The sequence below is a fragment of the Rhineura floridana genome, chromosome 2, assembly GCF_030035675.1.
Source record: "Rhineura floridana isolate rRhiFlo1 chromosome 2, rRhiFlo1.hap2, whole genome shotgun sequence".
Taxonomy (NCBI): Eukaryota; Metazoa; Chordata; class Lepidosauria; order Squamata; family Rhineuridae; genus Rhineura; species Rhineura floridana.
The window spans coordinates 19748103-19772522 of record NC_084481.1 but is presented as its reverse complement, the minus strand read 5'-3'; the positions used below and the strand labels follow the sequence as shown (position 1 = coordinate 19772522).

Below are 24420 nucleotides of genomic sequence, written 5' to 3'. Positions count from 1 at the left end.
TTCCAAACAGGTTTTAGTCTAGCCTTACAAATAAGTCCACAAAGTTCCTAGCCTATGGTCATTTCGACTAGTCTTTATGTCCACATAACAGCCTGCATTAGTTATTTGTGGCAGCCTGATGTCCTAAAAGAATGAACACGAGCCTGTTAATTTCCAGTTTCCTGCCTTGTTTGCTAGAGGCTATTCTTAATTTGCCAAAGACATCTGGGAGTAGTAATTTACAAGGGTATTATAACCCTAACAGAGATCTCTTGTTCTAGAAATTAAAAGTCAGGATAACATGGACATGTGTTGATGCTCCACCAGTCTACAAAGTATGATTGACAAGTCAAAGTTTCCCACAACATGGGATGTGGCAAAAGTGGCTGCGGTTCAACAAAACTACAGTAATACTTTAGTTAACAAAGTACATGCATTCTTGGACATTACTTCTTTAACAGAAACTTTGGTACCAGAGGTAGGAATAACATGGAAACAACAGGGATAGGTTCCTGCACCACAAAAAAGAAGAGCAGTTCAACATATTTCAGCAAACTTTTTATTCAAAACTAACAATACACATGTCTGAAATGAAACAACCAGATCAGGTAAGCCTTGCATACAGACCACTTGAATGCTTCTTCCAAGATGCTTCTAGGGATGCCTGCCTTGCCTTTTTTCTTTTATCATGTATCATCTTGCTATAGCAGTCTAAAGCTTTGAGCACAGCTCTCCTCTCCGTACACTCAAGCAGGCAGGCAAGGAGCAGCCACTATTACCACCCTGTGTGCTCTCCCTCTCTGTGCCATCCTCCCCTGGCACCCGAAGCACTGTTTCCTGTGGAGGCTCCTGTGCCACCTAGCAAGAAGCACCATTCCAGCCACGTGTGAGAGAGCAATCCAGTAGACAAGGAGCCACATTTTGACTAAGCCAGAGTGTGCGCATCTCCTGCACCCCAAAAAAACTTTGTTAAAAGGAGCTTCTTTCCCGGGGGATTTGTTAACTGAGGTATGATTGTAATAATTTTCTTCGAAGGAACACAAATAAAAAAGTTTGCGTGGTGTTTACTATTTGTTTTAAGTGAAGGAGAATAGGACAGTCTTGTGTAGTATTCAGAAGTACTCCAGCAGTGGGATTTTTTCCCATACACATCACACACCTACACGTATGTATATATTTGCAATTCAAGTTCAGCTTGTTTGCCTTGTTTATATAATTAATTCCAAGATGCAGACATTTCAGAGTCTTATTATAGTGGTGCCAAGTGTTGCTAATCACAGTGGAATACCTTAATTTTGCATTTTCAATTGCAGAAGCTTTTGTAAGACCAAAGAGATGGCATCTGATGAAGTAGTCTCTGTTTAGTCTGCAAAGGCTGCTCTGTTTGAAAATGCAAAACTCATCAGATGGCATCTGATATGTAGACTTTAGTCCATGAAATATATCTATAGGGGTTGTATTCCAAGTAAGTCTTAAGTCAGAGCAGACCCCTTGAAGTCAATGGGCGTCATGGCCATTGATTTCAGTGGTTCTGGTCTGAGTATGACTAACGGGCTTCAACCCTTGGTCTTTAAGATGCCACAAGACTCTTCGCAGTGTTTTGTTGCAACAGACTTACAACAGCTAGCCTTCTGGAATTCCTTGTACATTTTAATTAGTTTGGAAGTTTTGAAGATAAGACAGTGTTGGAAGTGCACAAGAGGGAAGACCTCTCTTCTTTAGTGACAGATTTGCAGAGAATGAATTTGTCTAAAGAGCTGTCCACTGAGCCCTCAGCTGAATATTTGCATCTGTTTTTGAATCCATATTGCAACCTGATGTTAAGGATTCCTAGGGCTATTACAGATGTCAGGAAAAGCTTTGAGACAGGGTGCTTCGAGAGGCTTAATACTGCAATACAGGTATGGTCATTGAGAACAGCCCCCCCCCCATCCAGGAAGAGGAAAACACTCATCTTCTGTAATGGCTCCAGGCTTTCTCATTCCAAAAATTCCAGGCAGATAACCTGCATCAGTAAAGGATCTTCTAACAGGCAGGCATCTACTGGCCATCCTGGACCATTAAGAAACGTTTAACATTCTTTTTGGTAAAGCCCGGCCTGTGATCAGGTTTTCCTTTAAGGGAAACCCTTTGTGATGATCCCCACCAGCAGCAGGATAGTTGTTTCTCAACAATATGTAGCTATGTGCTGTCTCCAGTTGCACGTCCCTGGCAGAGCAGTGCGGGACCATATCAACAGAATTAGAGTGTTGATTCTGCTCCATTTTAGCAGAATGGAAATGGAATTAGGCTATAGCAGCTGCCACTGAATTTGGCAAAGCATTCAAAGCGTTGTTGTAACTTGTATTTCACAGCAAGATTATACTACTTTGTACTACTGTATTTCCCCCCATCATTTTTAGAAGCTTTCAGCTGGTAGACATCTGCATTTTTAAAAGCATGATGCAGGCAGGGCTGTTGAGAGTTGATAGTGGTAAGGTAGTCTCTCTACAAGCCTGAAAATGATTGTGAAATTAAATTCTTGTATCACTGATATATGATACACTGATACATATCATTACATGGTTTAGTGTTCACTAACATAAATAAAAGCTGAATAAAAACTATTTTTCCCTCCAGAAGACATTGCTATTTACATTTTTGCTATCTTATGCATGTTTACTCCAGAGTAAGTGAACAGGGTTTCCTTTCTGCTAAGTTTTTTTAATTGTAGCCTAACAGTTCAGCCCTGTGTGTGTATGCTCTGAAATAAGCCCATTGAGTTCAGTGGGTCTTGATTCCTAAGTAAGGATTATGTTAGCTTTCCCCAGCCTGGTGCCTTCCAGATGTGTTGGACTGCAACTCCCATAACCCTCACAATTGGCTATGCTAGAGGGCACCGGGTTGTGGAAGGCTGATGGAACTGCAGCCTTAATGAGATGGAAGATTTTGATGTTTTGTTCAGGGGGGGCAGGGTTGGTACTAGAAGGATGGTTTTGATGAGCCGTCTTCAGTGCATTGCCTTGGGAGTTTAATGGGTCTCTGTCTTTGTTCTAGCTAGACAGAGCAGGAATACAATGCGTAGGTGGCTAATTATGGGAAAGAAGTCTGTTGTTTTTGGCAAGTCTTGAGATAGAAGAAAATTGCTCCCAAATGAATTCACTTGCTGTGAAGAAGAGGTGTGTGGGGTGTGTGTGCCCTATTATGGTTTAAACAGTCAGTCCTGCTTCCCAGGGAACTCTGGGAATTGGAGCTCGGTAGGAGGAATATGGGTCTCCTAACAACCCTCAGCATCCTTCACAAACTAAATTTCCCAGAATTCTTTGGGGGAAACACATGACTGTTTAAAGTGGTTTCATTATGGAATAAATGTATGGTGCAAATTTGGTCACAGAGATATGGATGAAATTATGTTTATTGTGATTTAGAAACTGAGCATCCTTCCCAAACTCCTGTTTGTTCATTTGATTTGGTTCAGTGCTGTTCTGACAAAAACAGAACCAAAAGATTACAGCAGTAGGCAAGGGTATTGGCTAAGGTCCTAATGATTTAGGCTGCAATTTTAAATACATTTACTAGGAATAAGCCCCACTGAACACAGTGGGACTTATTTCTGAGTAGACATGCATAATACTGTGCTGTTAACAAAGCAAAATTCTTTATGCAAAACAAGAAAATATTCACTAATACGCAAAAAACTTTGCGGTTTAAGAATGTACCTATAGCCCACAGATATTTCTACCAAACTTTAAAAAGCAGGGAAATTGGGCAGCTATAGTGAATGCACCAGGGGAGCAGGAGACCTGACCTCCTCTCTCAGATATTGGACTGCCCTACAAAGTTGTCAAAATGCAAACACCATTTGAGTTGGTCTTTCACAGTCCAATCCACTTGCTGTGTAGCTTGGAAGAATTTGGTAACGTGCCTCTGAGCATATGGTGAGTGGTGGCAACACCTGCCATCTCCAAAGATGGAGAATTATATTTTTGTATGCTTGTTGGTGTTCTTCTTACTTTGCTTCTTTTCTGTGTTACTAATGTTTCTACAGAGAATCTAAACCAGAAAATTTCCCCCCTCCTTATTCAGCTAGAAATCTGTGTCAAATGTATTTTTATTAATTTCCAAGCCTTTTTATTGGTCATTGTCATGTGATGGTGAAGACAGCCTTTTGTGTTTTATATTGGAGGTTATGTTCTATTTCTATTTTGGGTGCATTAACAGTTGAATCTGAAACTGCAGTTTCATGTAAAATCAGACTGATCACAATAGGTTGCTACTTCAGCAATGACTCTAGCTGTTGGAAAAAAGAGGATGCATGTTTTCAGCCTGCTATGTTTAAACCACTTTATTTAAGGCAAGGTGTTCACGATCAATTAAAAACATAGAGCACATCTAGAATTTTGCTAGAATATATTTCACCTTCCACTGTCTTATCTTGTGCAAATTGAGATACTTCTGAGGTCCACTGGAGACTATTTTGCAGAAGTCAGTGCCATTATTCCACAATTATGTTTGGAGTTTTTTTAGTATAAATTTTGCAAAGTGTTGCTGTACTTCACATATTCATAGAAACAAAAGCAAAAGAAAATGATTTCCTATAGGAAACTTCACTAAAATTGCAAAGTAAATCAAACGTATTTAAAGTGACCATCTGAACTATATTAACTGTCTTAATAATGTTGCTTCCTCCCGGCTAAAACAAGATCAGCACAGGACATATCTCTTTCTATTATTTGGGCTGATTACAGGTGTTGCCACCACTCACCATATGCTCAGAGGCACATGTTACCAAATTCTTCTAAGCTACACAGCAAGTGGATTGGACTGTGAAAGACCAACCCAAATGGTGTTTGCATTTTGACAACTTTGTAGGGCAGTCCAATATCTCAGAGAGGAGTTCAGGGTGCATTCACTATAGCTGCCCAATTTCCCTGCTTTTTAAAGTTTGGTAGAAATATCTGTGGGCTATAGGTACATTCTTAAACTGCAAGGTTTTTTGTGTATTAGTGAATTTCTTTGCTTTTTAATCCGGGAGGTAAGAAATGGGATCCTGCGCAAGTTTGCTGAGAATGGATTGATCATTTGCATGCTTATTGAGTTAAGTGGGACTCTCTCTCTCTCTCTCTCTCTCTCTCTCTCTCTCTCTCTCTCACACACACACACACACACACACACACACACACACACACACACACACACACACAGAGAGAGAGAGAGAGAGAGAGAGAGAGAGAGAGAGAGCAATCATGCTTAGGATAGGTGAAACTGACCACAGGAGGAGGGGGAGGAGGGAAGGGTGGAAAGGCAGAGGGGAGGACTGGGATGGGAGCAGGCAGGAGGGGGAGGGGAGAAGAAGGACAGATGTGGTAATTTGCATGTTTATTGAGTTCAGTGGGATTTACTCCCCTGCAATCATGTGCAATCATGCTTAGGATAGGTAAAACTGACCGGGGGGGGGGGGGAGGGACGGAGGGCTGGAGTGGGCAGGGGAGGCGGAAGAAGGAAGAGGGGAGGGGAGGAGAAAGGGAGAGGAAAGGGGAAGGAGGGAAAAGGTAGGTCTGATCATTTGTATGATTATTGAGTTGAATCGGATATACTCTTATGCAATCATGATTAGGATAGGTAAAACTGACCAGGCTGGGCCTGGCAACCAAGATGTCTTCTGTATCTTTCAAAGTTGGGCAGCGGGAAGGGAGAATTCTACCTTGTGGTTTTTCCCATTACATTGTTGCAAGAACACCTGCATTTGGCTGACTTTCTCTTCTACTAAAGATACAGGATCAGTCTCAGGCCCTGAACCTGGCAACCCTACCTCCCACCCAAATTTAAAACAAAGCTGTCCCTGGCCACATCCACATCAGGCCTCTATTACACTTTGGACAATCATTATTTATTTATCTATTTATTTAGTGTATTTATGTACCGCCCCATAGCCGAAGCTCTCTGGGCGGTTTACAATAACTAAAAACAATAAAAAGAAATATACAAATTTAAAAACACATCTTTTAAAAACAATTTAAAAGAATTTATCATGGCTTCTCTCAAAGCCAATCATGGCTTCTCTCAAAGAATCCTGGGAAGTGTAGTTAGTGAAGCGTGCTGAGAGTTGCTAGGAGACGCCCTGTTCCCCTCACAGACCTTCAATCAGAGTGGCTGACTGTTAAACCATTATGTCAGGGGAATAAGAGTCTCTTCTCAGCACCCTTCACAAACTACATTTCCCAGGATTATTTGAGGGAAGCCATGACTGTCTCAAGTGAAATCAAGTCTGGTGTGGGTGTGGCCCTCTTATTAGCCAAGCCCAGCAGCTGTGAGGCTTTTAGAACACTGACAGTTGGTCCTTACTGAGCATGCCCCACGTTATAATAGGCTTCCAGCCAAAATTTCTTAAATTAAAAATCAACCAGGCATTTTTTTAACTTTTAAACTGCAGTAGATGAAGGTCAGAGTATGGGGCAAGGTCAGTATTAGGATTACAGGTACTCTGTGAACATGGCTGATTTTTAATGAATTTCAACAGATTATGAGAACTCTGGCAGAAAAAAGTCCAAAAGGGCTCTGAGGTTTTTCTCTCTCTTTTTAGACTTTGAACTCTCGATTCTCTCTGACTGTTTTGTGTATCGCCATGAAAATTGAGAGGGTTGTTAAGCAAGCGTTTCTGAGTTCAGAACTATTAAGTTTTGTAGGGTTTTGTTTTGAAATGAGCTTATGGGAAGCCTCAGAATGGCATGCGGGGGTATTTTCCATTTAACATTGCGGAATGTGAAAAATCCATGCTGGCTATAGTATACAGCCACTCTCGTGGCTGTATAATATACGAAAGTGTTCAAACAAATTTAGGTTTGTTAATGTAGAGTTCTTACTCTTATTTTGTTATCCACAGACAGTCCTACCAATGGCCATCTTTAGCCATTAAGAAATATTAACATTCCCTAAACCCAAGTACGCAATCAGGTTTTGCTTGAGGGCAAACCCATAATGATAGCCCCACCCCGCAGTAACTGCACAACAATATATTTGTTGGCTCATTCATCTTTCCCAAGGGTTACCAGTTGAGGCCCAAATGCTTCTATTTCTATGCAATGCCCTTAGCTACAGAAAGACTACTACTCTTTTATTTGGGGCATGAAGCTTTGTTACATGTTAAAGCATTTAACGCTGTAAAAGGACTAAAGATGTATGAAGTCTCTTGGTCTAGACTCCTGACAGCATTGCTCTCAGCTTCTTCAGCACTCTCAAACCCCCTCACCACGTTAAGGTGTGCATCCTAAAGGGGGAGTATCTATAGCAGTAATTACTTTACTTAACCATTACACCTCACTAGCTTTATAAAGTATCTATAGCAGTAATTACTTTATAAAGCTAGTGAGGTGTAATGGTTAAGTGTGTTGGACTCAAACTTGGGAGGCCAGGGTCCGAATCCCCAATCAGCCCTGAAGGTCACGGGGTGAGGTCACTGCCACTCAGCCTAACCTCACAGGAGTTGTTTTGTAAGGATAATATTGGGAGGGGGAGACCCATGTACACCCCCCTGAGCTCCTTGGAGGAAAGATGGGGTATATAAATAAATTTATTTATTTATTATTTTATTTTATTACATTTTTAGACCGCCCTATAGCAATAAGCTCCCAGGGCGGTGTACAGCATAAATTAATTAAATGAAAGCAAGCAGGCATATTTTGATCCTCTGTTTAGAGAGGAATGTTACAGAATGTGTCCAAGTAATTGCCTGGTTGTGTCTGTTTAGTTGCTAAGTGGGTATAGGATTGCAACCTTATCTGGACTCAGTGGGGTTTGGTTTTGACTAGATGTGTACAGGATTGCTCCTCTGCTGTGACTTCACTAGGTAGCCTTGAGAAATCCACTTTCTCTCAACTTTAGCCCCCATCCCCAATACCAAAATAATAATAAAAATAATCTCAGTAATAACAATAATTATCAGTGTAAATATTCTAACTACCAAGGCTGTGCAGAATCTTGCTGAAGTTTTGTACATCTAAAATCAGTATATGCACTTCCTTAAGTTATCTTTGTACAGTTTTAGTGAAAGAGAGTAACTGTGTGGGAGTAGCTTAGCAGATGTGGCTTCTCAGTTTCAGCACGTACTTTTGTCTAGTTTTGTTTCCTTCCTCATGGGCATTCCAAGTTGTGTGACAAAAGCTTTGCTCTGAACTGGATATTCCTTTTTTTCATTCAGTCTGAGCCTTGCGCACTCAAGAAAAGAGTAGACTGTTCCAGTCCAATTGCCAAGCATGACATTAACGATTGCAGCAGATGAGAATCAGTTACTAAGCACAAGCAAGGAACCTTTTGGGAGCTGTTTTGTGCAGTGGGTCTTTTCATTTTTTTAATGTTTTTTTCTTCTTAGAGCTTCTCTTTGACACATAAGACACAACAAGCCCAGCTGCTGAAGATCAAAGAGGAAGGAGGATACTCTGTTTAGAAGCAAACCTCATGACGTGGCTTTTCTGTTTAAACAACGCAGAGGACTTTTTAAAGGGACAGTGGCTTGTGATGACAGTTTACAGAGTGCCAGCTGCCCTCCTTCACCAGATTGAGCAGGAATTAGATGCAGAGGAAAAGGAAACCATGCTCTTCTTGTGCCGGGATCTCGTTCCTGACCTACCTGCGGCAAATGTTCGGAAGCTCTTGGTGGCTTTGAATGAGAGGGAGATGCTGACACCTGTCAGCTTGTCTGAACTCTTATACAGAATGAAGAGATTTGACTTGCTGAAGAAAGTTCTAGGGACTGGGAGAACAGCTGTGGAAGCCAGTTTGCCTAGGTGTCCTCAGATGTTATCAAAATACAGGTGAGTTCAATAGATGAGTTTTCTCTCGCTTGCTTACTTTTTAGTTACGATTCTCCATCTTGCCCATTATTGACAACAAATTCAGTTTGATCCAGTTGCTGGCTTGCTCCCAGGAATTGCTCCTCACCTGGGTGCTCTACTTGCATGCATAGAGTGACATAGGAGTGGCAAACGTGTGAGAGCACAGCTCCAGTTCCATCAAGTTTGTGGAAGAGAAATAGCACTCTCCTGTTGGTTTGTGGTTCTGATGTTATCTATAATGACATGAGTGGATTGCTTGCACAATCCACATTTATGGAAGGGAGCCAGCAGCTGAACCTGGAAGCCTCATTTTGACCTTCTGAAATGAATGGGATTTAAGTGAGTTGTGACTTGGCTTTTTCTTCATTTGTTTCTCCAGGGCCCCTGTCTTTCTTCTGTGGCTTGAGAACATTTTTCACACTTGCAGCAGCTTTTCAGCAGCTATGCTTAAGCGTCAAGAAAGATCTGTTAGCAGCATTTTGCAGGGCTTCAGCAAATTTTTTGCAGTGCAGTATTCTTTCCTTTTCCTCTCCTTCCAAAGGAAAATATCCAAACCCATAAGCCACTTATATCATGATAATTGATCTTCAAGGTGATCCCAATGATTCCATATCTGTTCCCCTCTTTGTGCTTTCAAGAGAGTGCATGTGAGCATAAAATGTAAAGGGGGAATGGTGCTGGCTCTGCCCCCCATTCACACCAGGTGCACCCATTGAACCCATTATCTTTGTGCATGATGCTTCTAAGTGCATTTGACTGAATGCAATTAGAAGCCTCCCTTCCCACTGAGCATGGAAAAGTTGGGGTGAGTGGGCAGGAATCGGGTGGGTAGGGGAGGTGCACACATGTGAACACTCCCCTTACACACTTTATGCCAACAAACATTCTTTTTACTTGAACAGAACTTTGATATTTTTTGAAGTCTGTGGGATTTAAGTTAAGTTGATGGCTTCTGGCTTGGGCTCTCCGTCTGTTTGGAGGAGAAGAATGGTGGTGTAATGTTTAGAGTATAGTAGCACCTAGGAAACCCAGGTTCAAATTCGCCATGAAGCGCGCTGGGTAACCCTGAGCTAGTCTCTGTATCTCAGCCTAAGCACAGGGTGCTGTGAGGATAACATGGGGAGTGGTAGAATCATGGACACTACCTTGAGCTCCTTGGAGGAAAAATTCTGGCTTCCTCATTAAGGCTGCAATCCTAAGTGCATAACTCCCACAAATATGGTGTGATATGCCTAGAATTGTGCTGTATGGATAACTGGAACTTAAAAGTCATATTGATGGCATTGATTATAACAGTAAAATTCAAGTATTCATGCTCTGCTGATTTGAGGGTTAGAGTGAATGATAATTTCCATAACCAAGGTAATTCAAGAACAAACCTCATATCATGTGGTTTTTCTGGAGGAAACAAACCACGAGCCCAGACTCAGATGACATGACTAGCTAGACTTTGGCTTGTTTTATCTGCAGCATGACAGGAGCGGGAGAGGAATACTGCAGGAACTTTTCAGCTGAGTGCCCCAGTATGTTGCATGTGCCCATCAAAGCACAGTTTGTTTTAAACTATACTTTAATGAGATTATGAACCAGGTCATTGAAACAGAGAAAGAATGGCTCAATGTCATTAAGAGCTGCCTTATTCTGAGCCAGAGCGTTGGGCCATCTAGCTCAGTGTTGCCTACTCCTGCTTTCTCCTGACATTCTGAACTGCAACTCCCATCAGCCCCAGCCACCATGGCCAATGGTCAGGGATGATGGGATCTGAACTCTTAAAACATCTGGAGGGCACCAGGTTGGGAAAGGCAAGTCCATACTGCCTGGGAGTGGCTATCCAGGGTTTTAGACAGCTCTGCTTGGTGATGCTAGGGATTGGACCGGAGACTTTCTACGTGCAAAGGATGTTTATAGATACAGCCTTCACCTTGCTTACACTGGTGTATCCGGGTTAAGACCACCAAAGGCTCCCATTACAACTACTTCTGTGTTATGCTCTCTCACGTCACCTCCCATCCTCATTCTAGGCCAGGGTTATATCCCTTTTTTTCTCATTCCCACCTTTAAGCTTCTAAATCAGTGTTTCCCCTGCGTCAGAGAGCTAAGGCACACTGGTTTTTACATTAAAATTGGAACTGCGCGTCATGCTCTTTGTTTGGTGTTTCTTTTTTAAAATGTGCAAGGCTGAGTATGACTCACCTTCGCAGGAGTTCACCTCCTGTGTTTCTTCCTGAGTCACTGATCTGGTCTCTTGCTGTGCCTCCTGTTTGGTAAGAGGTCGGCTACTTGTGCAGAGGTGAGATGAGAATAGAGCAACCTTCTCCGAGAGTGAGAGACTTGGCTGCAGCTCTGCATTAGGAGTGATGCTCGAGTCACATTCAGTGCACAAATACAGCAGAAATCCCCTCGTGGAGTCAGTACTCTGGATTGACAGCAGCCTTCAAGTGTTCATTCACTTATTCCTTGCAGTTCACACTTTTGACAATGCAATCTTGTGCATGTTTCCTCAGAAGTGAGTCCAGTTGTGTCCCTCTACTCAACAGAAGGCTCCTTCTTCAGGCTGAGGTTTCCATGAAGGGAGGTGATTTTAGCAAACTACTTCTTTCTCCTGCACCCTCCCGTGCAGTTCCAATGGCCCTGCTAATCTGCTAGAGCAGATCTTGAGAAGTGGGAGAATCCACAAAAATCACTTTCCACTGCTTCCATTTGTGGACATTTCCCCTTGATCAAAGAGCCTTCCATGATCAGAGGAGCATAACCCACTGTGTTCAGTGGGGCTTAACTTCCTAGTTAAGAGTGTTTTGGGGGACTACAAGGCTGAGAATAATTGTTCCAGTCCATGAGCATAAATACTTTAAGCTCTGTGTGTGTATGTGTTCCATTGTAGTTCAGGAAATGAATAGGAAGGACTGGACCAATCAGACAGGAGAAAAGGGATTTTGCTGAAGGTGAATTAACTGCAAATGGCAACTCAGTGTGTGTGTGTGTTTGCAGGGTACTAATGACAGAAATCAATGAGGATCTGGATAAAGAAGACTTGAGTTCCCTTGTTTTCCTTCTGATGAACGATCTTGGAACATCCCATGTGAAGGCAGCAAAAGAAAAGGTTTGTTTCCTCTCTATGATTCTACAACATAGTTCTTCAGTAGGACATGTCCATGTGTCACAGTGAGAAGGGGAAGGGCCATAGCTCAGCGGTAGAGCATCTGCCTTGCATTCAGAAGGTCCCAGGCTGAATCCCTAGCATCTGCATGTAGGCTGGGAATATCCCCTGTCTGAAACCTTGGAGACCCGCTGCCAGTCAGTGTAGGCACTACTGAGCTAGATGGACCCAATGGTCTGACTCACTATAAAGCAGTTTCCTGTGCTCCAGTAAATACAGATGCAATGGGGAGTGGTGTTCCACCTGCTTGTGCCCACTGGCCTCTTCTCTTTTGTATGTTCAGTATAAGCTGTGAAAGAGCCTCTGTGCATACAAAGCATGCCCTTGTGCATACAAAGTATACGCATGTGGCCTTGTTTTGCAGGGTGTGCCAAATATGCTTTGGGGGTGAGGCCAGTGGAAATTATTCTGCTGCCCGTCCCCAAGTGTTTGTTGAGTGAAACTGGAGACATTTGGGTAACAAGTGACTAATAAATCTAGTAAGTAATAATATTTTTCCCAGGCATTTGATAATCTGAGATGATGATGTTTGCATTAGTGTGCTGCCAAAGCTTTCTGTGGCTCTGTGGGGTGGTGGTTCTGTTATTTTGCTCTTATGGTGTATTTACTTTCGTTTTTCACAACGTTGCAAATCGTTTGGAGACTTTTGGGTAAGTAAGAACAACAACCATTATAAGTCCTTGAATAAATGAGAAAGAGGTGGAAAGTGATTCCCATGGCGAACAAAAAGTTTATACTGGATGAAGGAGAGAGAAAGCACAAAGAACCATGTGTTCCTTCTTCCTTTTAATGGAAGAAAAACAAATATACAGAAGGAGGTAACCACTAGAGGACAGCTGACTTGTAAGACAGATAATGTTTTAGTGGGTAGGACAGGGATGGGAAGCTTCAGGCCTGGGGGGCTGAATGTGGCCCTCCAGCTCTCTCTGTCTGGCTCTCGGGACTCATCAGGCCTGCTCCATATTGTCCTCAAGTGCTTTTGCCTGGGTGAAATGTGGTGTTGCACTGTGACAATGCCTCTTTAGTGCCTGACGGAGAGACATGGGTGTCAGAAACCCTTGATTTTTGCACAGCTGGAATATTGACTACTGTCTAAAGGTAGGAGCGACATCTGTTGCTCTACCCACTTTTGCCTCTGGCCCCACCCCCCACTGGCATGAGGCCCTCGGGCTAAAGAAAGTTTGCCACCCCGTGATCAGGCCCGAATTAACAAACACAGTGGAGTGGAAAGATCAAGAAAGAGAGCTCTGTAGTGATGAGGCTAGTACTATAATACTAACCTTACAAATGTGTGAATAAAAGAATATGTTCTTGCAAAAGTAAAATACATAAACAGGTTTCAACTAACATTGCGATAAACAGTTTTGGCCCAGTGTGCCCCAAAGACAGCATGCCGTCTCACGTTCAGTTCAGTAGAAAGCACCTTCCTATCATTCCAGCCATGCACCAAATTCAGACAGCAAAGAGTGTGTAGGAAGGCACTGGGTATTTGCCATATCAACTTGGGAGATATTTTTTTCTCCCTGTAAGCACCTTTTCATAAGTATTGCATATAATATATGCTTGGTTTTTTTTTTTTTTTAAAAACTGATTTGCTGGTTTTAATTGGATATTTTTGTCACCTGTTCTGAAGATTTGGAGTGGGGGAAAATCAAAATCTACATGAATGAGTAAAGAAAAGAAAAAAGTTTTCTTTTCTTCCTCTTCATTTTTATTTAAAGAGGGCTCTTTTAATAGTGCTGTTGTTCCTGCACTGGAATTTTGAAAGCATTGATCTGTGTCTCAGAGGAGTTCTGTAATAGGGAGATAATGAACCCACATTGATGGGGAAGAAAGGTCATTTGAGAATTAACAGTATTGACAATAATTAGTCAAGGGGGAAGCCCTTCAACTTCCCCATTTTACTTACATAGTGTCTCAGATAGGAAGCCGAGTTCCCTGGCTGACTGAGCAGGGGAAAGAAATGCAAATAATTCCTCTAAGAACCTCTTTCTGTCAGTCTTGTAAGATCTTCAGGCTCTTCTGCAACTCTTCACTTGATAGCGAACAACCCTTCTGCCTTCCATTCTCCCACCTGCAAGTTTCTTAGAATGATTTGTCTTGAGATGAGGGGATTGTGCTCCAGTAGATCAAGGGTGGGGAACATGGGGTCCAGGGTCAGAGTGTGACCCTCCTGGCCTCTGTATCTGGCCCTTGGGACTCTCTCCAGGCCATACTCCCTATTGGCCTTGCTTCACACTGTGCTTGACTCTTTTTGTCTGGCTGGAGTATGTCCTTGAACCTTGACAATACCTCTTGCTTGCCTGGATGAAGAATAGAGGGGGATGTGTGAATGTGTGTAGAAGCTCTCTTACTGTACACAGGTTAAATTTATGTTCCTTGCTCTGCCTTTGTTTGCCTTTGTCCCCACCCACCACTGGCATATGATCCCCAGAAGGTTGTTCAGAAAGGAAAGCAGCCCTTAGGCTGAAAAAGCTTTCCCCACCCCTGCAGGAAACACAAGTCTTGGGCTTGGAGTACGAGATGTGGGCTCACACTCTGTTCAGCAGTAAGTTCGCTATGCTGGCAGCCTTGTGCCCAAGCCACCTCTGTCTTGGGATTCAGTTCTTCATTAGTAAAATGGGGAAATCAAAGATCTACCTTGCAGTATTAAGATGGGTAGGGTCACACTCTGTCTTCACAATGTTAGGAAAGTTGCTTGTGTAGGAAACACTGGTGTCAGTGTTGGCTCTCCGAGTGCACAGAAATAAAAAATAAAATTGTCTTTATTGTTGGAAAGATTAAAATAAACTATCATTCCCCTCATTTTGTTTCTCTGGCCTACCTGAAAGTTAGGTGTACATTGCTTGGTCTGCTGTTTATACATTTGTTCTAATTTTCCTGTAGAACTTCCTGGCAATTATAACTGACCTTGAGAAACTAGACCTGGTGTCACCTAATTGTCTGGATTTAATAGAAACTTGCTTCTTGAATATGCGCAGGAAAGACTTGGCAAAGAAGATCCAGAAGTACAAACAGGAAGGTAATAAGGTGTACTGGGTTAGCCGTTCAGTTTTCACACAATGTGCTGCCTGGGCTAATAAATGAATCTCTTCTGTGGGAGAAACACTTTGCGTGTCTGATGTTGAAATTCTATGCATACTTCCTTGGGATTAAATTCTGTTAAAATCAGTGAGCCTTCTGAGCGAAACCAGGATGGGGAACCTGGTGTCCTCCAGATTTTTTGGACTCCTATCAGCCCCAGCCAGCATGGCCAACAGTGAGGGATGATGGAAATTGTATTCTAACATCATATGGGTAGGATCAGGCTAGTTAGTAATACACAATCTGATTCCATAATGCACTGTTCTTCAACATTGGCTGGCTCCGCATCAACCTTGGCCATTGGCTAAGCTGGCTGGGGTTGATGGGAGTTGTAGTCCAACCACATCTCGGTACCCAAGGTTGAAGAACAGTGCCATAATGCCCCTGTATGCTGCAGATCCCTTCCCAGAACTTTAGAGTTCATGGTTACAAAACCAAGTGTCTGTCAGGCATTTCCACATCACCATCACCCCTTTAAACTGTTTGTGTCAAAATCATTGCTAAGATAGCGCTATCATGGTGTGGGCTGGGGCCATAGCATATACATAGCCGATATCATAATGCCGTTGTGTCAGTCTACGGTGCGGCTGCATTTGGAATACTATGTACAGTTCTGGTCGCCTCATCTCAAAAAGGATATTATGGAGTTGGAAAAGGTTCAGAAGAGGGCAACCAGAATGATCATGGGGATGGAGCAACTCCCTTATGAGGAAAGGTTGCAGCATTTGGGGCTTTTTAGTTTAGAGAAAAGGCGGGTCAGAGGAGACATGATAGAAGTGTATAAAATTATGCATGGCATTGAGAAAGTGGATAGAGAAAAGTTCTTCTCCCTCTCTCATAATACTAGAACTCGTGGACATTCAAAGAAGCTGAATGTTGGAAGATTCAGGACAGACAAAAGGAAGTACTTCTTTACTCAGCGCATAGTTAAACTATGGAATTTGCTCCCACAAGATGCAGTAATGGCCACCAGCTTGGATGGCTTTAAAAGAAGATTAGACAAATTCATGGAGGACAGGGCTATCAATGGCTACTAGCCATGATGGCTGTGCTCTGCCACCCTAGTCAGAGGCAGCATGCTTCTGAAAACCAGTTGCCAGAAGCCTCAGGAGGGGAGAGTGTTCTTGCACGGGTCCTGCTTGCGGGCTTCCCCCAGGTACCTGGTTGGCCACTGTGAGAACAGGATGCCGGACTAGATGGGCCACTGGCCTGATCCAGCAGGCTCTTCTTATGTTTTTGTGCTGTGTGCATGGGTGAGGTGTGGTGGCTAGCCTTGCTGCAGCGGATAACAGAAAGGCTGCCTTGTCATTAGTTCCCTTTCTCTCTCTCCCCCTCCGCTTTTTAAAGGGCACATGTATGTTCCAGTGCTAGAAAGAGAGAGGAAGCTCACAACTTAGAAATATATTACATTTTAAAAAAGGAGGTAATGCTGGACAAGTGCTTTATGGGGGGTGTTCCCTTGCTGGTATTACCAAAGTTTTTTTTCTTCTTTCATATTTTGAAAAGTCCTTAAATCGTTCTCCTACAGGACTGCTAGAGAGAAGAGTCCTCAACATCCTAAAAGGAGAAATCAGAGTGTCATGTCCCGTGTAGTGTCACATGTGGTAGCTATGACCATCATGAGGTCCTAGTTCTCCTGGCAGTATTTAGAGCATTTGAGGCAGTGACTGGGGGGAAGCATGGCATTTTTCCAGTTCTAAACATTGTGGTTTATTGTTGGGGAAAATTCAACTTTCCAACAATAGATGCACCTCTTATAGATGCATTGGCTAGGAGAAACGACTGAGTAAGGACTGTGTATCCCTTGTACAATAACAGAATTTTCCTGAAAGGCCTTAATGCTTAGAAGGCATTCTGGTGTATCAAAAATCAAGGGTGTGGACCAATTGCTAAGGCTATTTTCACACAAGACTCTAAAGTAATATTAACGTGGAACATAGTGTGGGAGAGAAATTGAACATATGTTCTTGGAAGCAGCCATAGCTCAGTAATTGAATGCATGCTTTGTGTGGAAAATATCCCAGGGTCAATCCTTGGCATCCCCAAGGAGGGCAGGAGTCTGCCAGTCCAAACTGAGCTAAAGAGACCACTAGGGTGTAAGGGAGGGGTCCTGAACGTAGGTTTTTCATGTAGATTGATTTAAGGAATAAACAGCATAAACGTTGCTTTTGAAAACCATCTTAGGAGCTCATGTTGTTTTTAAAAGGATCTGTGCTAGAATAGTTCCTAGACAGAAAGTTCTTAGTGGCATGTGATCTTTTAAAAAACAAAAAAGTTAAGTTAAATAAAAATGATGTGGGCCTGTTGCTGCTCTTCAGCAGCTGTACATTACAGTACACATTCTTGGTATTGTGCTGTGGTAGTCAAAGGAGATGCACTGTGCAAGTAGGTATGGACAATGGGGATTTAAATGGTGGCACCATTTCCATGGGAGAAGTGAGATGTGGAGGTACTTTGAACACTAAGCAAATTGGAAGCATAAGCATGCATCCCTTTTATGTGCTTCCCTGGACACAGAGGACCTTATTTCTGAATAACAATACATAGGATTTTAGCTGTAAATCTTGGCTATATAGAAAGCAAGAGTATTTCACCATGGGTGTGTGTGTGTTAAGTGTTTATATAGTATTGCACCAAATGTTTAAATAACATTGCTGAACTCTTTGTATAAAATGTACTTTTAAAAAACTCAACCAAAGGTGTTGTTAAAATATTTCCTACAAGGGAAGCAGAAGCTCTGGGTTATATCAAATGAAGTCATCCCATTAGTGCAAGAACTTCCACCTTTGCAACGGGACTTCTTCTGCCTCCCCTTTTCCTTGAACCCCTCCGCAGGGTTGGGGGCAGATTTATGAGGGGACACATGGGGAGAGGAAGTCCTGTTACACAGGCAGATGTCTGGGATGACTTTGTAGGACAGAACCCTATATTTTGCTTTGGCTTTGTACGTGACTTGATGATAACATACACAATATACTTTGATATGCAATTTAAAAACAACCATCAAGTTTAACAATAAAACTAATATTGCCCCCAAAATACACACACCCACAGAAACAGCAATAATCATGATGATCATAATCCCTCAAAAGCCCGGGGAAAGTGGTACATTTTCACATGCTGCGAAAAGAATGTTAATGTCAGTACCAGGCAGGCTTCACTGGGGAGAGCATTCCATAGATGGGGCGTGGGGGGGAGGGAGAGAAATGAAAAGGTTTTCTTGTCACCACCCTCCAAACTTTTCTCAGAGAGAGCAGCTGGAGAAGATCCTCAGATGAAGGACCCAGGAGTCGGGAGAGGCATTAGAAATTGCAGTCCTGAGCCGTATGATGCTATTCACCAGTTGAGAAATGAGGAAGGAAAGAATAAAGGACACCTTGTTTTTTCATTCCTCTACAAAAGGCTTTCCCCACTCTGCTATAGAGTGATAAAGGGCTGCTAGTTGTACAGTTACCTAGAAAGGATGCGAAGACACAGTTCAGGAAATGGGGAAAGGTGTTATTTTTCCTTTCCTCTCCTTTGTGAGTGAGTGAAAGGATTCACACATGCATCCCCCTAACCACAATCACTCTCCTTTCTAGGAGATTTCTGGGGCTTGAGCAGTCCAATTCCTTCTCTTCCCCTGCCCTCCATTGTCTTTTTCCTATTTTGGTTTTGCTTCCGTCTGTTAGCTACTCTTACCCATAGGCAGCAATCCTATACACACTTACTTAGGAGTAAAGCTACCTTGGTCTAGCACTACCTCTCAGCACAATCTACGTCACAGGGTTGTTGTGAGGATGAAATATATAGGGGAGAACCATAAACGCCACCTTGAGCTCTTTGGAGAAGAGGTGGGATGTAAATGTGATTAAAAAAAAATAAGCTAAGCCTCACTGAACTCAATGTGACTTATTTCTGTAGAACTCAATGGGACATGCTTCTGAACAGATGCATAGAAGACAACCTTCCCTGACCTGGTGTCATCCAGATGTTTTGGACTACAACTCCCTTCATCCCTGAGCGTTGGCCATGCTGCCTGGGAGATAGAGTCCAAAACCCCTGGGTTGGGGACAACCAATATAGGAATTCGGTATTAATTGATATACTTGCACAGTATGTCTGACTTCTGGTTTCTTTAGAACCTTTTCTCTTTTTCTAGGCTCAGCTGTGATTAGCTTCCTGGATGTACAGGTTTTTGCCAGGCCATTTTTTTAATTAATTTTTTTCTTATTCTTTTAACTTACAAAGTTAAGCACTTCTGTGTACCTAGGGAGACACCCAAATATGTAGAAAATGCTCCCTTATTTTTGGCAGCTTTGTTTCACTTCCAAACCTATAGGCAGCCAATCACCTAATGGAGGAAGTGCTCTTTCAGATGCAAGGTTGAGAGACAATGATCTGGTTCACACATCGCAGTAAACCATAATCCCAGGCAAACTATGGCTTACCATGAACGAGCAGTGGGCTGGTGCCTGCAGCTCAAATTGTGCCCTCCTTGCTCCTCCCTTTGCCAAGCTAGGAGAAGACAAACTACAGTGGTGGCTTAGCGCTATGTGTAAACCAGCACTTGTGGTTTGTTTCTCTCCAAAGAAGCCACAAGAGGAAGCCAGGAACAAACATCAGAGAGAAACAGCCCATGATCTCTGGCTGGTTCACACTAAGCACTGATCCTGTGTTGGGGGTGTTTCCCTCCCAGCTTGGCAAGGAGAGGAGGAGTGTGTATGGAGGTGCAATTTGAGCAACATGTACTAGCTCACTGCTAGTTCATGATAAATTATAGTGTTTTTTCTAACTGTGGTTTACTGTTACACGTGAGTGAAGTCAGTGGCTTGCCCAAGGTCATTAACAGCCTAATCTTAATCGGGTTTACTTGGAAGTAAGTCCCAGTGAGTTGAAGAGGAATTCACTCCCTACCTAGAAATTGTGTGTGGGATTCTGCTGTTAGAGTGCAATCCAACATTGTTTATTCAAAAGCAAGCTCCGTTGAAGCATTGGGGGGGGGGGTTCTCACAGGTAAGCAGATATAGGATTCTAACCTTATGTAATATCCCTGGGTCCCAGTTACATAAACATTGCTATTGCTGCAATGTGGAGATCCAACCATGCCAAAGCAGCAACCACACCCCAACATTTCAAATTAATTCATCTTGAAGGAAGCTCGGGACTGCAAGCAATGGTCATTGGCAGCATTCGTAAGCCTGCTCGCTTGGGAGGAGATTCCACAGAAACTAGTACGAATTCCTCCTCTGGCCATCCTCCCAAATTAATTTATTTAGAGTCAAGGTGTTAGCATCTTCATTTTGAATGCTTGAATCTTGTTTGAGATCACAAATACATAATGCACCCTGTTTTTGCCTATCATTGCATTTCCTGGTATTGATTTGTAGTAATTCTTAGGATCTTGTTGTTGTTGTTGAAGGAGAATTCTAGAGACAAAGGCATTTCCTAGTGTAAAATGTGGAGTCTTTCTCAATGAAGAGGAAGAAAACTTCTATCCAAGGAATAGGGACCTATGCCCCCCCCTCCGCAAGATGCTGTTGGACTCCAACCCCCATCATCCCTGATCATTGGCCATAGTGGCTGGGACTGATGGGAACTGGAGTCCAACAATATCACGAGGGTCACATGTTTCCCACCCCTGCTGTTATACAGTGATAGGTGTAAAAACAATTAATGGGGCAGCTCTTTATGTACGGTCCTCTTGTTTTTTTTTATCATTAATTTTATTCAAATTTTCAAACACAAAACGAAACAAAACAAAAAAGAAACAGATTAAACAATAAAATAAAATGTTGACTTCAGATTTGTCGCAGATCAGTTATAGGTCTATGATATATAACAAACCTGTCTCTTAATATATTACAAAATCACTTTCCTCCAGTAGTTATCTTAATTAATCATCAAATCTCATTAACATCACTTTATTCTTTCCGCAAAAAGTCAAAGAGAGGTTTCCACTCCTTGAGAAATATATCCATCGATTTTTCTCCAAATAAACATGTCAATTAATCCATCTCATCAAGTCTGCTAGGTCCAGTAATTTCAATAGCCATTTTTCCATTATCGGTGTTAATTCCATCTTCCAACTTCCATCCTTGCACCCATAATAATCTTGCTGTCATAGTCATAGTCATATAGTAAGAGTCTGATGGGAATTTCCTTCATCACAAATATTTCCTTGCCGTCAATTCTGAATGTGTTGCTGAAATATTGTTGTAAAGTCATATCTCTGTTCCTCTTTTTTACGAAATGCACTAGCACATCTCTTGAGAGTTTTTCCATTGTCACATATCTGGAATTAATTATATAAATTTTCTCTTTTTCAAGTTCCATCAAATCATTCCAGTCCAGAAATTCCATCGAAGCATTAATAACTTTATCTCTGATATCTTCATCAATTTCTCCAGGGACAACGCCGAATTCCAAACAGTAATCTTTATCTCCAGGATCCACAAACTCCAAATATTTTTCCAGTTCCACACTTGATATATCTGTTCCAATCTCCAGGACTTGCATCCTCCCTTTAATTTTTGCCATAAAGTCCAAATCTTTTTCCAATTCCACATTTGATATATCTGATCCAATCTCCAGAATTTGCTCCTTCCCTTTAATTTCTTTTTCATCTTCTATTGCTTGTCCATCTGCTCCTTTTCTCATATAATCCTTTATTTCTTTCAGCTCCTGTTTCACTTTACCGAATTCAGTTGCCATCTCTTGTCTACTCTGTCCCAGTTCTTGTTTCGTTATCTTAATCTCATCCATTATCTTCTGAAACATATCCAGAGGGGAAAACCCTTCCAGGGATACATCCAGGGTCTCTGCCACTTCTTTGATTGTCATTCTTAAAGCCGAAGAAAAAACCCTTCAAATTTCCAATATAGCCACAATTCCCAAGCAAAGAGTAATTTGCTTCTTTTTCCAGCAATAAGGGAGTTAATATTCCAGGCCTGTTGACATCATCTGGCCAGCACAGTTCTTATCTCCCGCACGTCCAAGAATGCAAAACAAATTTGGTTCACAGCGCCGAACAATTAGTAACATACACAAACAGCAGATTCGTCTAAAGAAAGTAGTCTAAGAAAAAGTAGTCCCAGACATATATCAATCAAATAATCATCTAGATCAGATTTTCTCTTCAGGTAAGTTGCCCCTCATCCATTTTAATCTTTATCGTTTCCAAATTCAGGCCAGCTTTTTGCCATAAAAAATAAGATAAGCTTTTTAAATTTTCTTTCCTCCTCCTTAATTCCTTGTATAAAAGAGAGAAGTGTAACTCACCCAGGTATCTTGATTTCTGATTCTTAAACAAATCTCTTTTACTGTAGTAATTTAAGCCAAATGATAAGATTAGACAGAAGAAAGCTCGCCCATTGTGGATCGTTTAAAAGAAAAAACGTCTCGCTTTTTTCAGCCCAGCTTGCTGGAAGTCCTAACTCCGTCCTCGGCTGCTAGGTATGCCTTCTTTTCCCAGGGAATTCCTGATCGATTCCAGCCACCGACAGCCTAACGAAGTTTCTGTGGATAATCTTCGGTTCACCCTTGCCTGGGAGAACATTTATACCAGTCAAAGTTCCCTTTTGACTGATTTTAAACTGAAAAAAGCTTCCTCTGAGACAGAGCTCATCTCAGAGGCAGCCACAGGCGGAGCAATCCTTCCGGGAAGTGTATGGACGGTCCTCTTGTGTGAAGTTCCACATGTAAAGTGGAACTGGTGTTGAGAAGCAAAGCTCAGTTCAGTTATAGGGATCATTCCATGGTTACGGAACAAAATCAATCAACAGTGACTGCAAGAATGTATTACACACTTAGGAGGGAGGGGACAGGTATTTGTATTTCATTTTTGTAAACAGTAAAAATTACTTTTTAAACAATGGATGGGGATGGAGTAGAAAAGTGTGCTCTATGGAATAACTACTCTTGGTGGCATTTATGAGACCCTCTGTTCAATTTTCAGCTCCAGGGCAACCCATTGGATCTCCACCTGTCTATGCAAACAGACTTCAGGTATCCTTTCCTAAGCTGTCTCTTGCTGACCCTCCAGGGGTAAGTGTAAGGAATCCAGTGCACTGAAATTTGTTGCCAAGACATAATTTCAGGAGCAATGGTCTTCCAAAGTGCAAAATACCAACAGAATGTAAAAAGGCATTGCTTTAATGACTCTGAATCAATGAGTTGGCTGCTTTAGGACCTCTTTTAAAGTGGACTTGGCATGATACAGCACTTTCATACCCTGCTTGAAGTTTGAATACAGAATATAGACACAAAGTATGAATTTCACCTGTTACCAAATGATAAGGTGGCCCTTATTGCATGTTGGTTGGTGGACTGTCAGAGCAGGGTGTTTGGGACAACATGGTCTAAGAGGCTTAACTTCCAGATGAAAGACTGGAATTGATAAGTAGATCCCAAACAAAGATACCATCTTTTTGGTAAGTACCCTTGGGCCAGGAGTGAGAAACCTGTGGCCCTCCAGATGTTGTTGGAGTTCAGCTCCCATCAGCCCCAGCCACCATGGCCAATGGATACCTGTAGTCCTCCAGATGTTCTTGGGCTACAGCTCTCATCATTTCTGACTATACAGGCCATGCTGGCTGAGGCTTGTGGGAGGGCTTGGCAGAACATTTACACAGAAGCCTGTTCCTCTGTGTGAATCATTCCTTTGCTCAGTAGGGGATTGTGTTGTTAATGGATCGATTCTCTAAGCATACTTGAACTGAGCTATCATTCTGTGCTGGATAATACCTCTTTCACTACAGAGAAAGCAGTTCCTGTCATTTTGTTTTTTGATGGATTACCCTAATTTTTTTCCCTGCTATGAAACATGTTCACTAGAGATGCTACATAAACACACACACACACAATGCTGTAAACTATCTCTAGTTAACATTATTGTAAATATATATGCGTAGGCACACATACCTTTTTTAGAAAACAAATGCTGCTGTAGAAGAACTTAAGAAGAGCCCTGCAGGATCAGGCCAGGTTCTATTTAGCCCAGCATCTTGTTTCCAACAGTGGCTGGCCAGATGATTGGGCAGCTCAAAGCAGGGCATGAAGCCAACAGCCACCCCTTGCTGTGTGCCTTCCTCCCGCAACTGTTAGTCACAGGTACGCTGCCGCAGAATGTGAACATAGAAAGTTACCTCATACCAAATCAGACCCTTGGTCCATCTAGCTCAGTATTATCTACACTGACTGGCAGTGGCTCTTCAGGTTTTCAAGCGGTGTCTCTCCTACCCATACCTGGAGATGCTGGGGATTGAACTTGGGACCTTCTGCATGTAAGGCAGATGGTCTACCACTGAGCTGCAGCCCTTCCCCGATGAAACATGGAGATTGTGTTTGGTTATTATGGCTCTATCCTCCATGAATATGTTTTAATCCCCTTGTAAAGCCATCTAAGCCCAT

The 24420-nt window shown here is 42.3% G+C and overlaps 1 protein-coding gene across 16 annotated transcripts in view; it reads left to right on the top strand.

The window, feature by feature from the left end:
- Positions 1-24420, top strand: part of CFLAR (CASP8 and FADD like apoptosis regulator) — a 56621-nt gene that overhangs the window by 7750 nt on the left and 24451 nt on the right. For 13 of the 16 annotated variants that reach the window (XM_061608029.1, XM_061608023.1, XM_061608019.1 and 10 more), the window contains 4 exons: positions 8327-8768; positions 11778-11889; positions 14833-14968; positions 22967-23055. In XM_061608029.1, the coding sequence (XP_061464013.1) occupies positions 8413-8768; positions 11778-11889; positions 14833-14968; positions 22967-23055 (693 nt within the window). In that variant the 5' untranslated portion in view covers positions 8327-8412. Of the gene's footprint in view, positions 1-6368; positions 6419-8326; positions 8769-11777; positions 11890-14832; positions 14969-22966; positions 23056-24420 lie in introns of those variants that run through there. The other 3 variants (XM_061608030.1, XM_061608031.1, XM_061608032.1) reach the window with 3 other exon arrangements.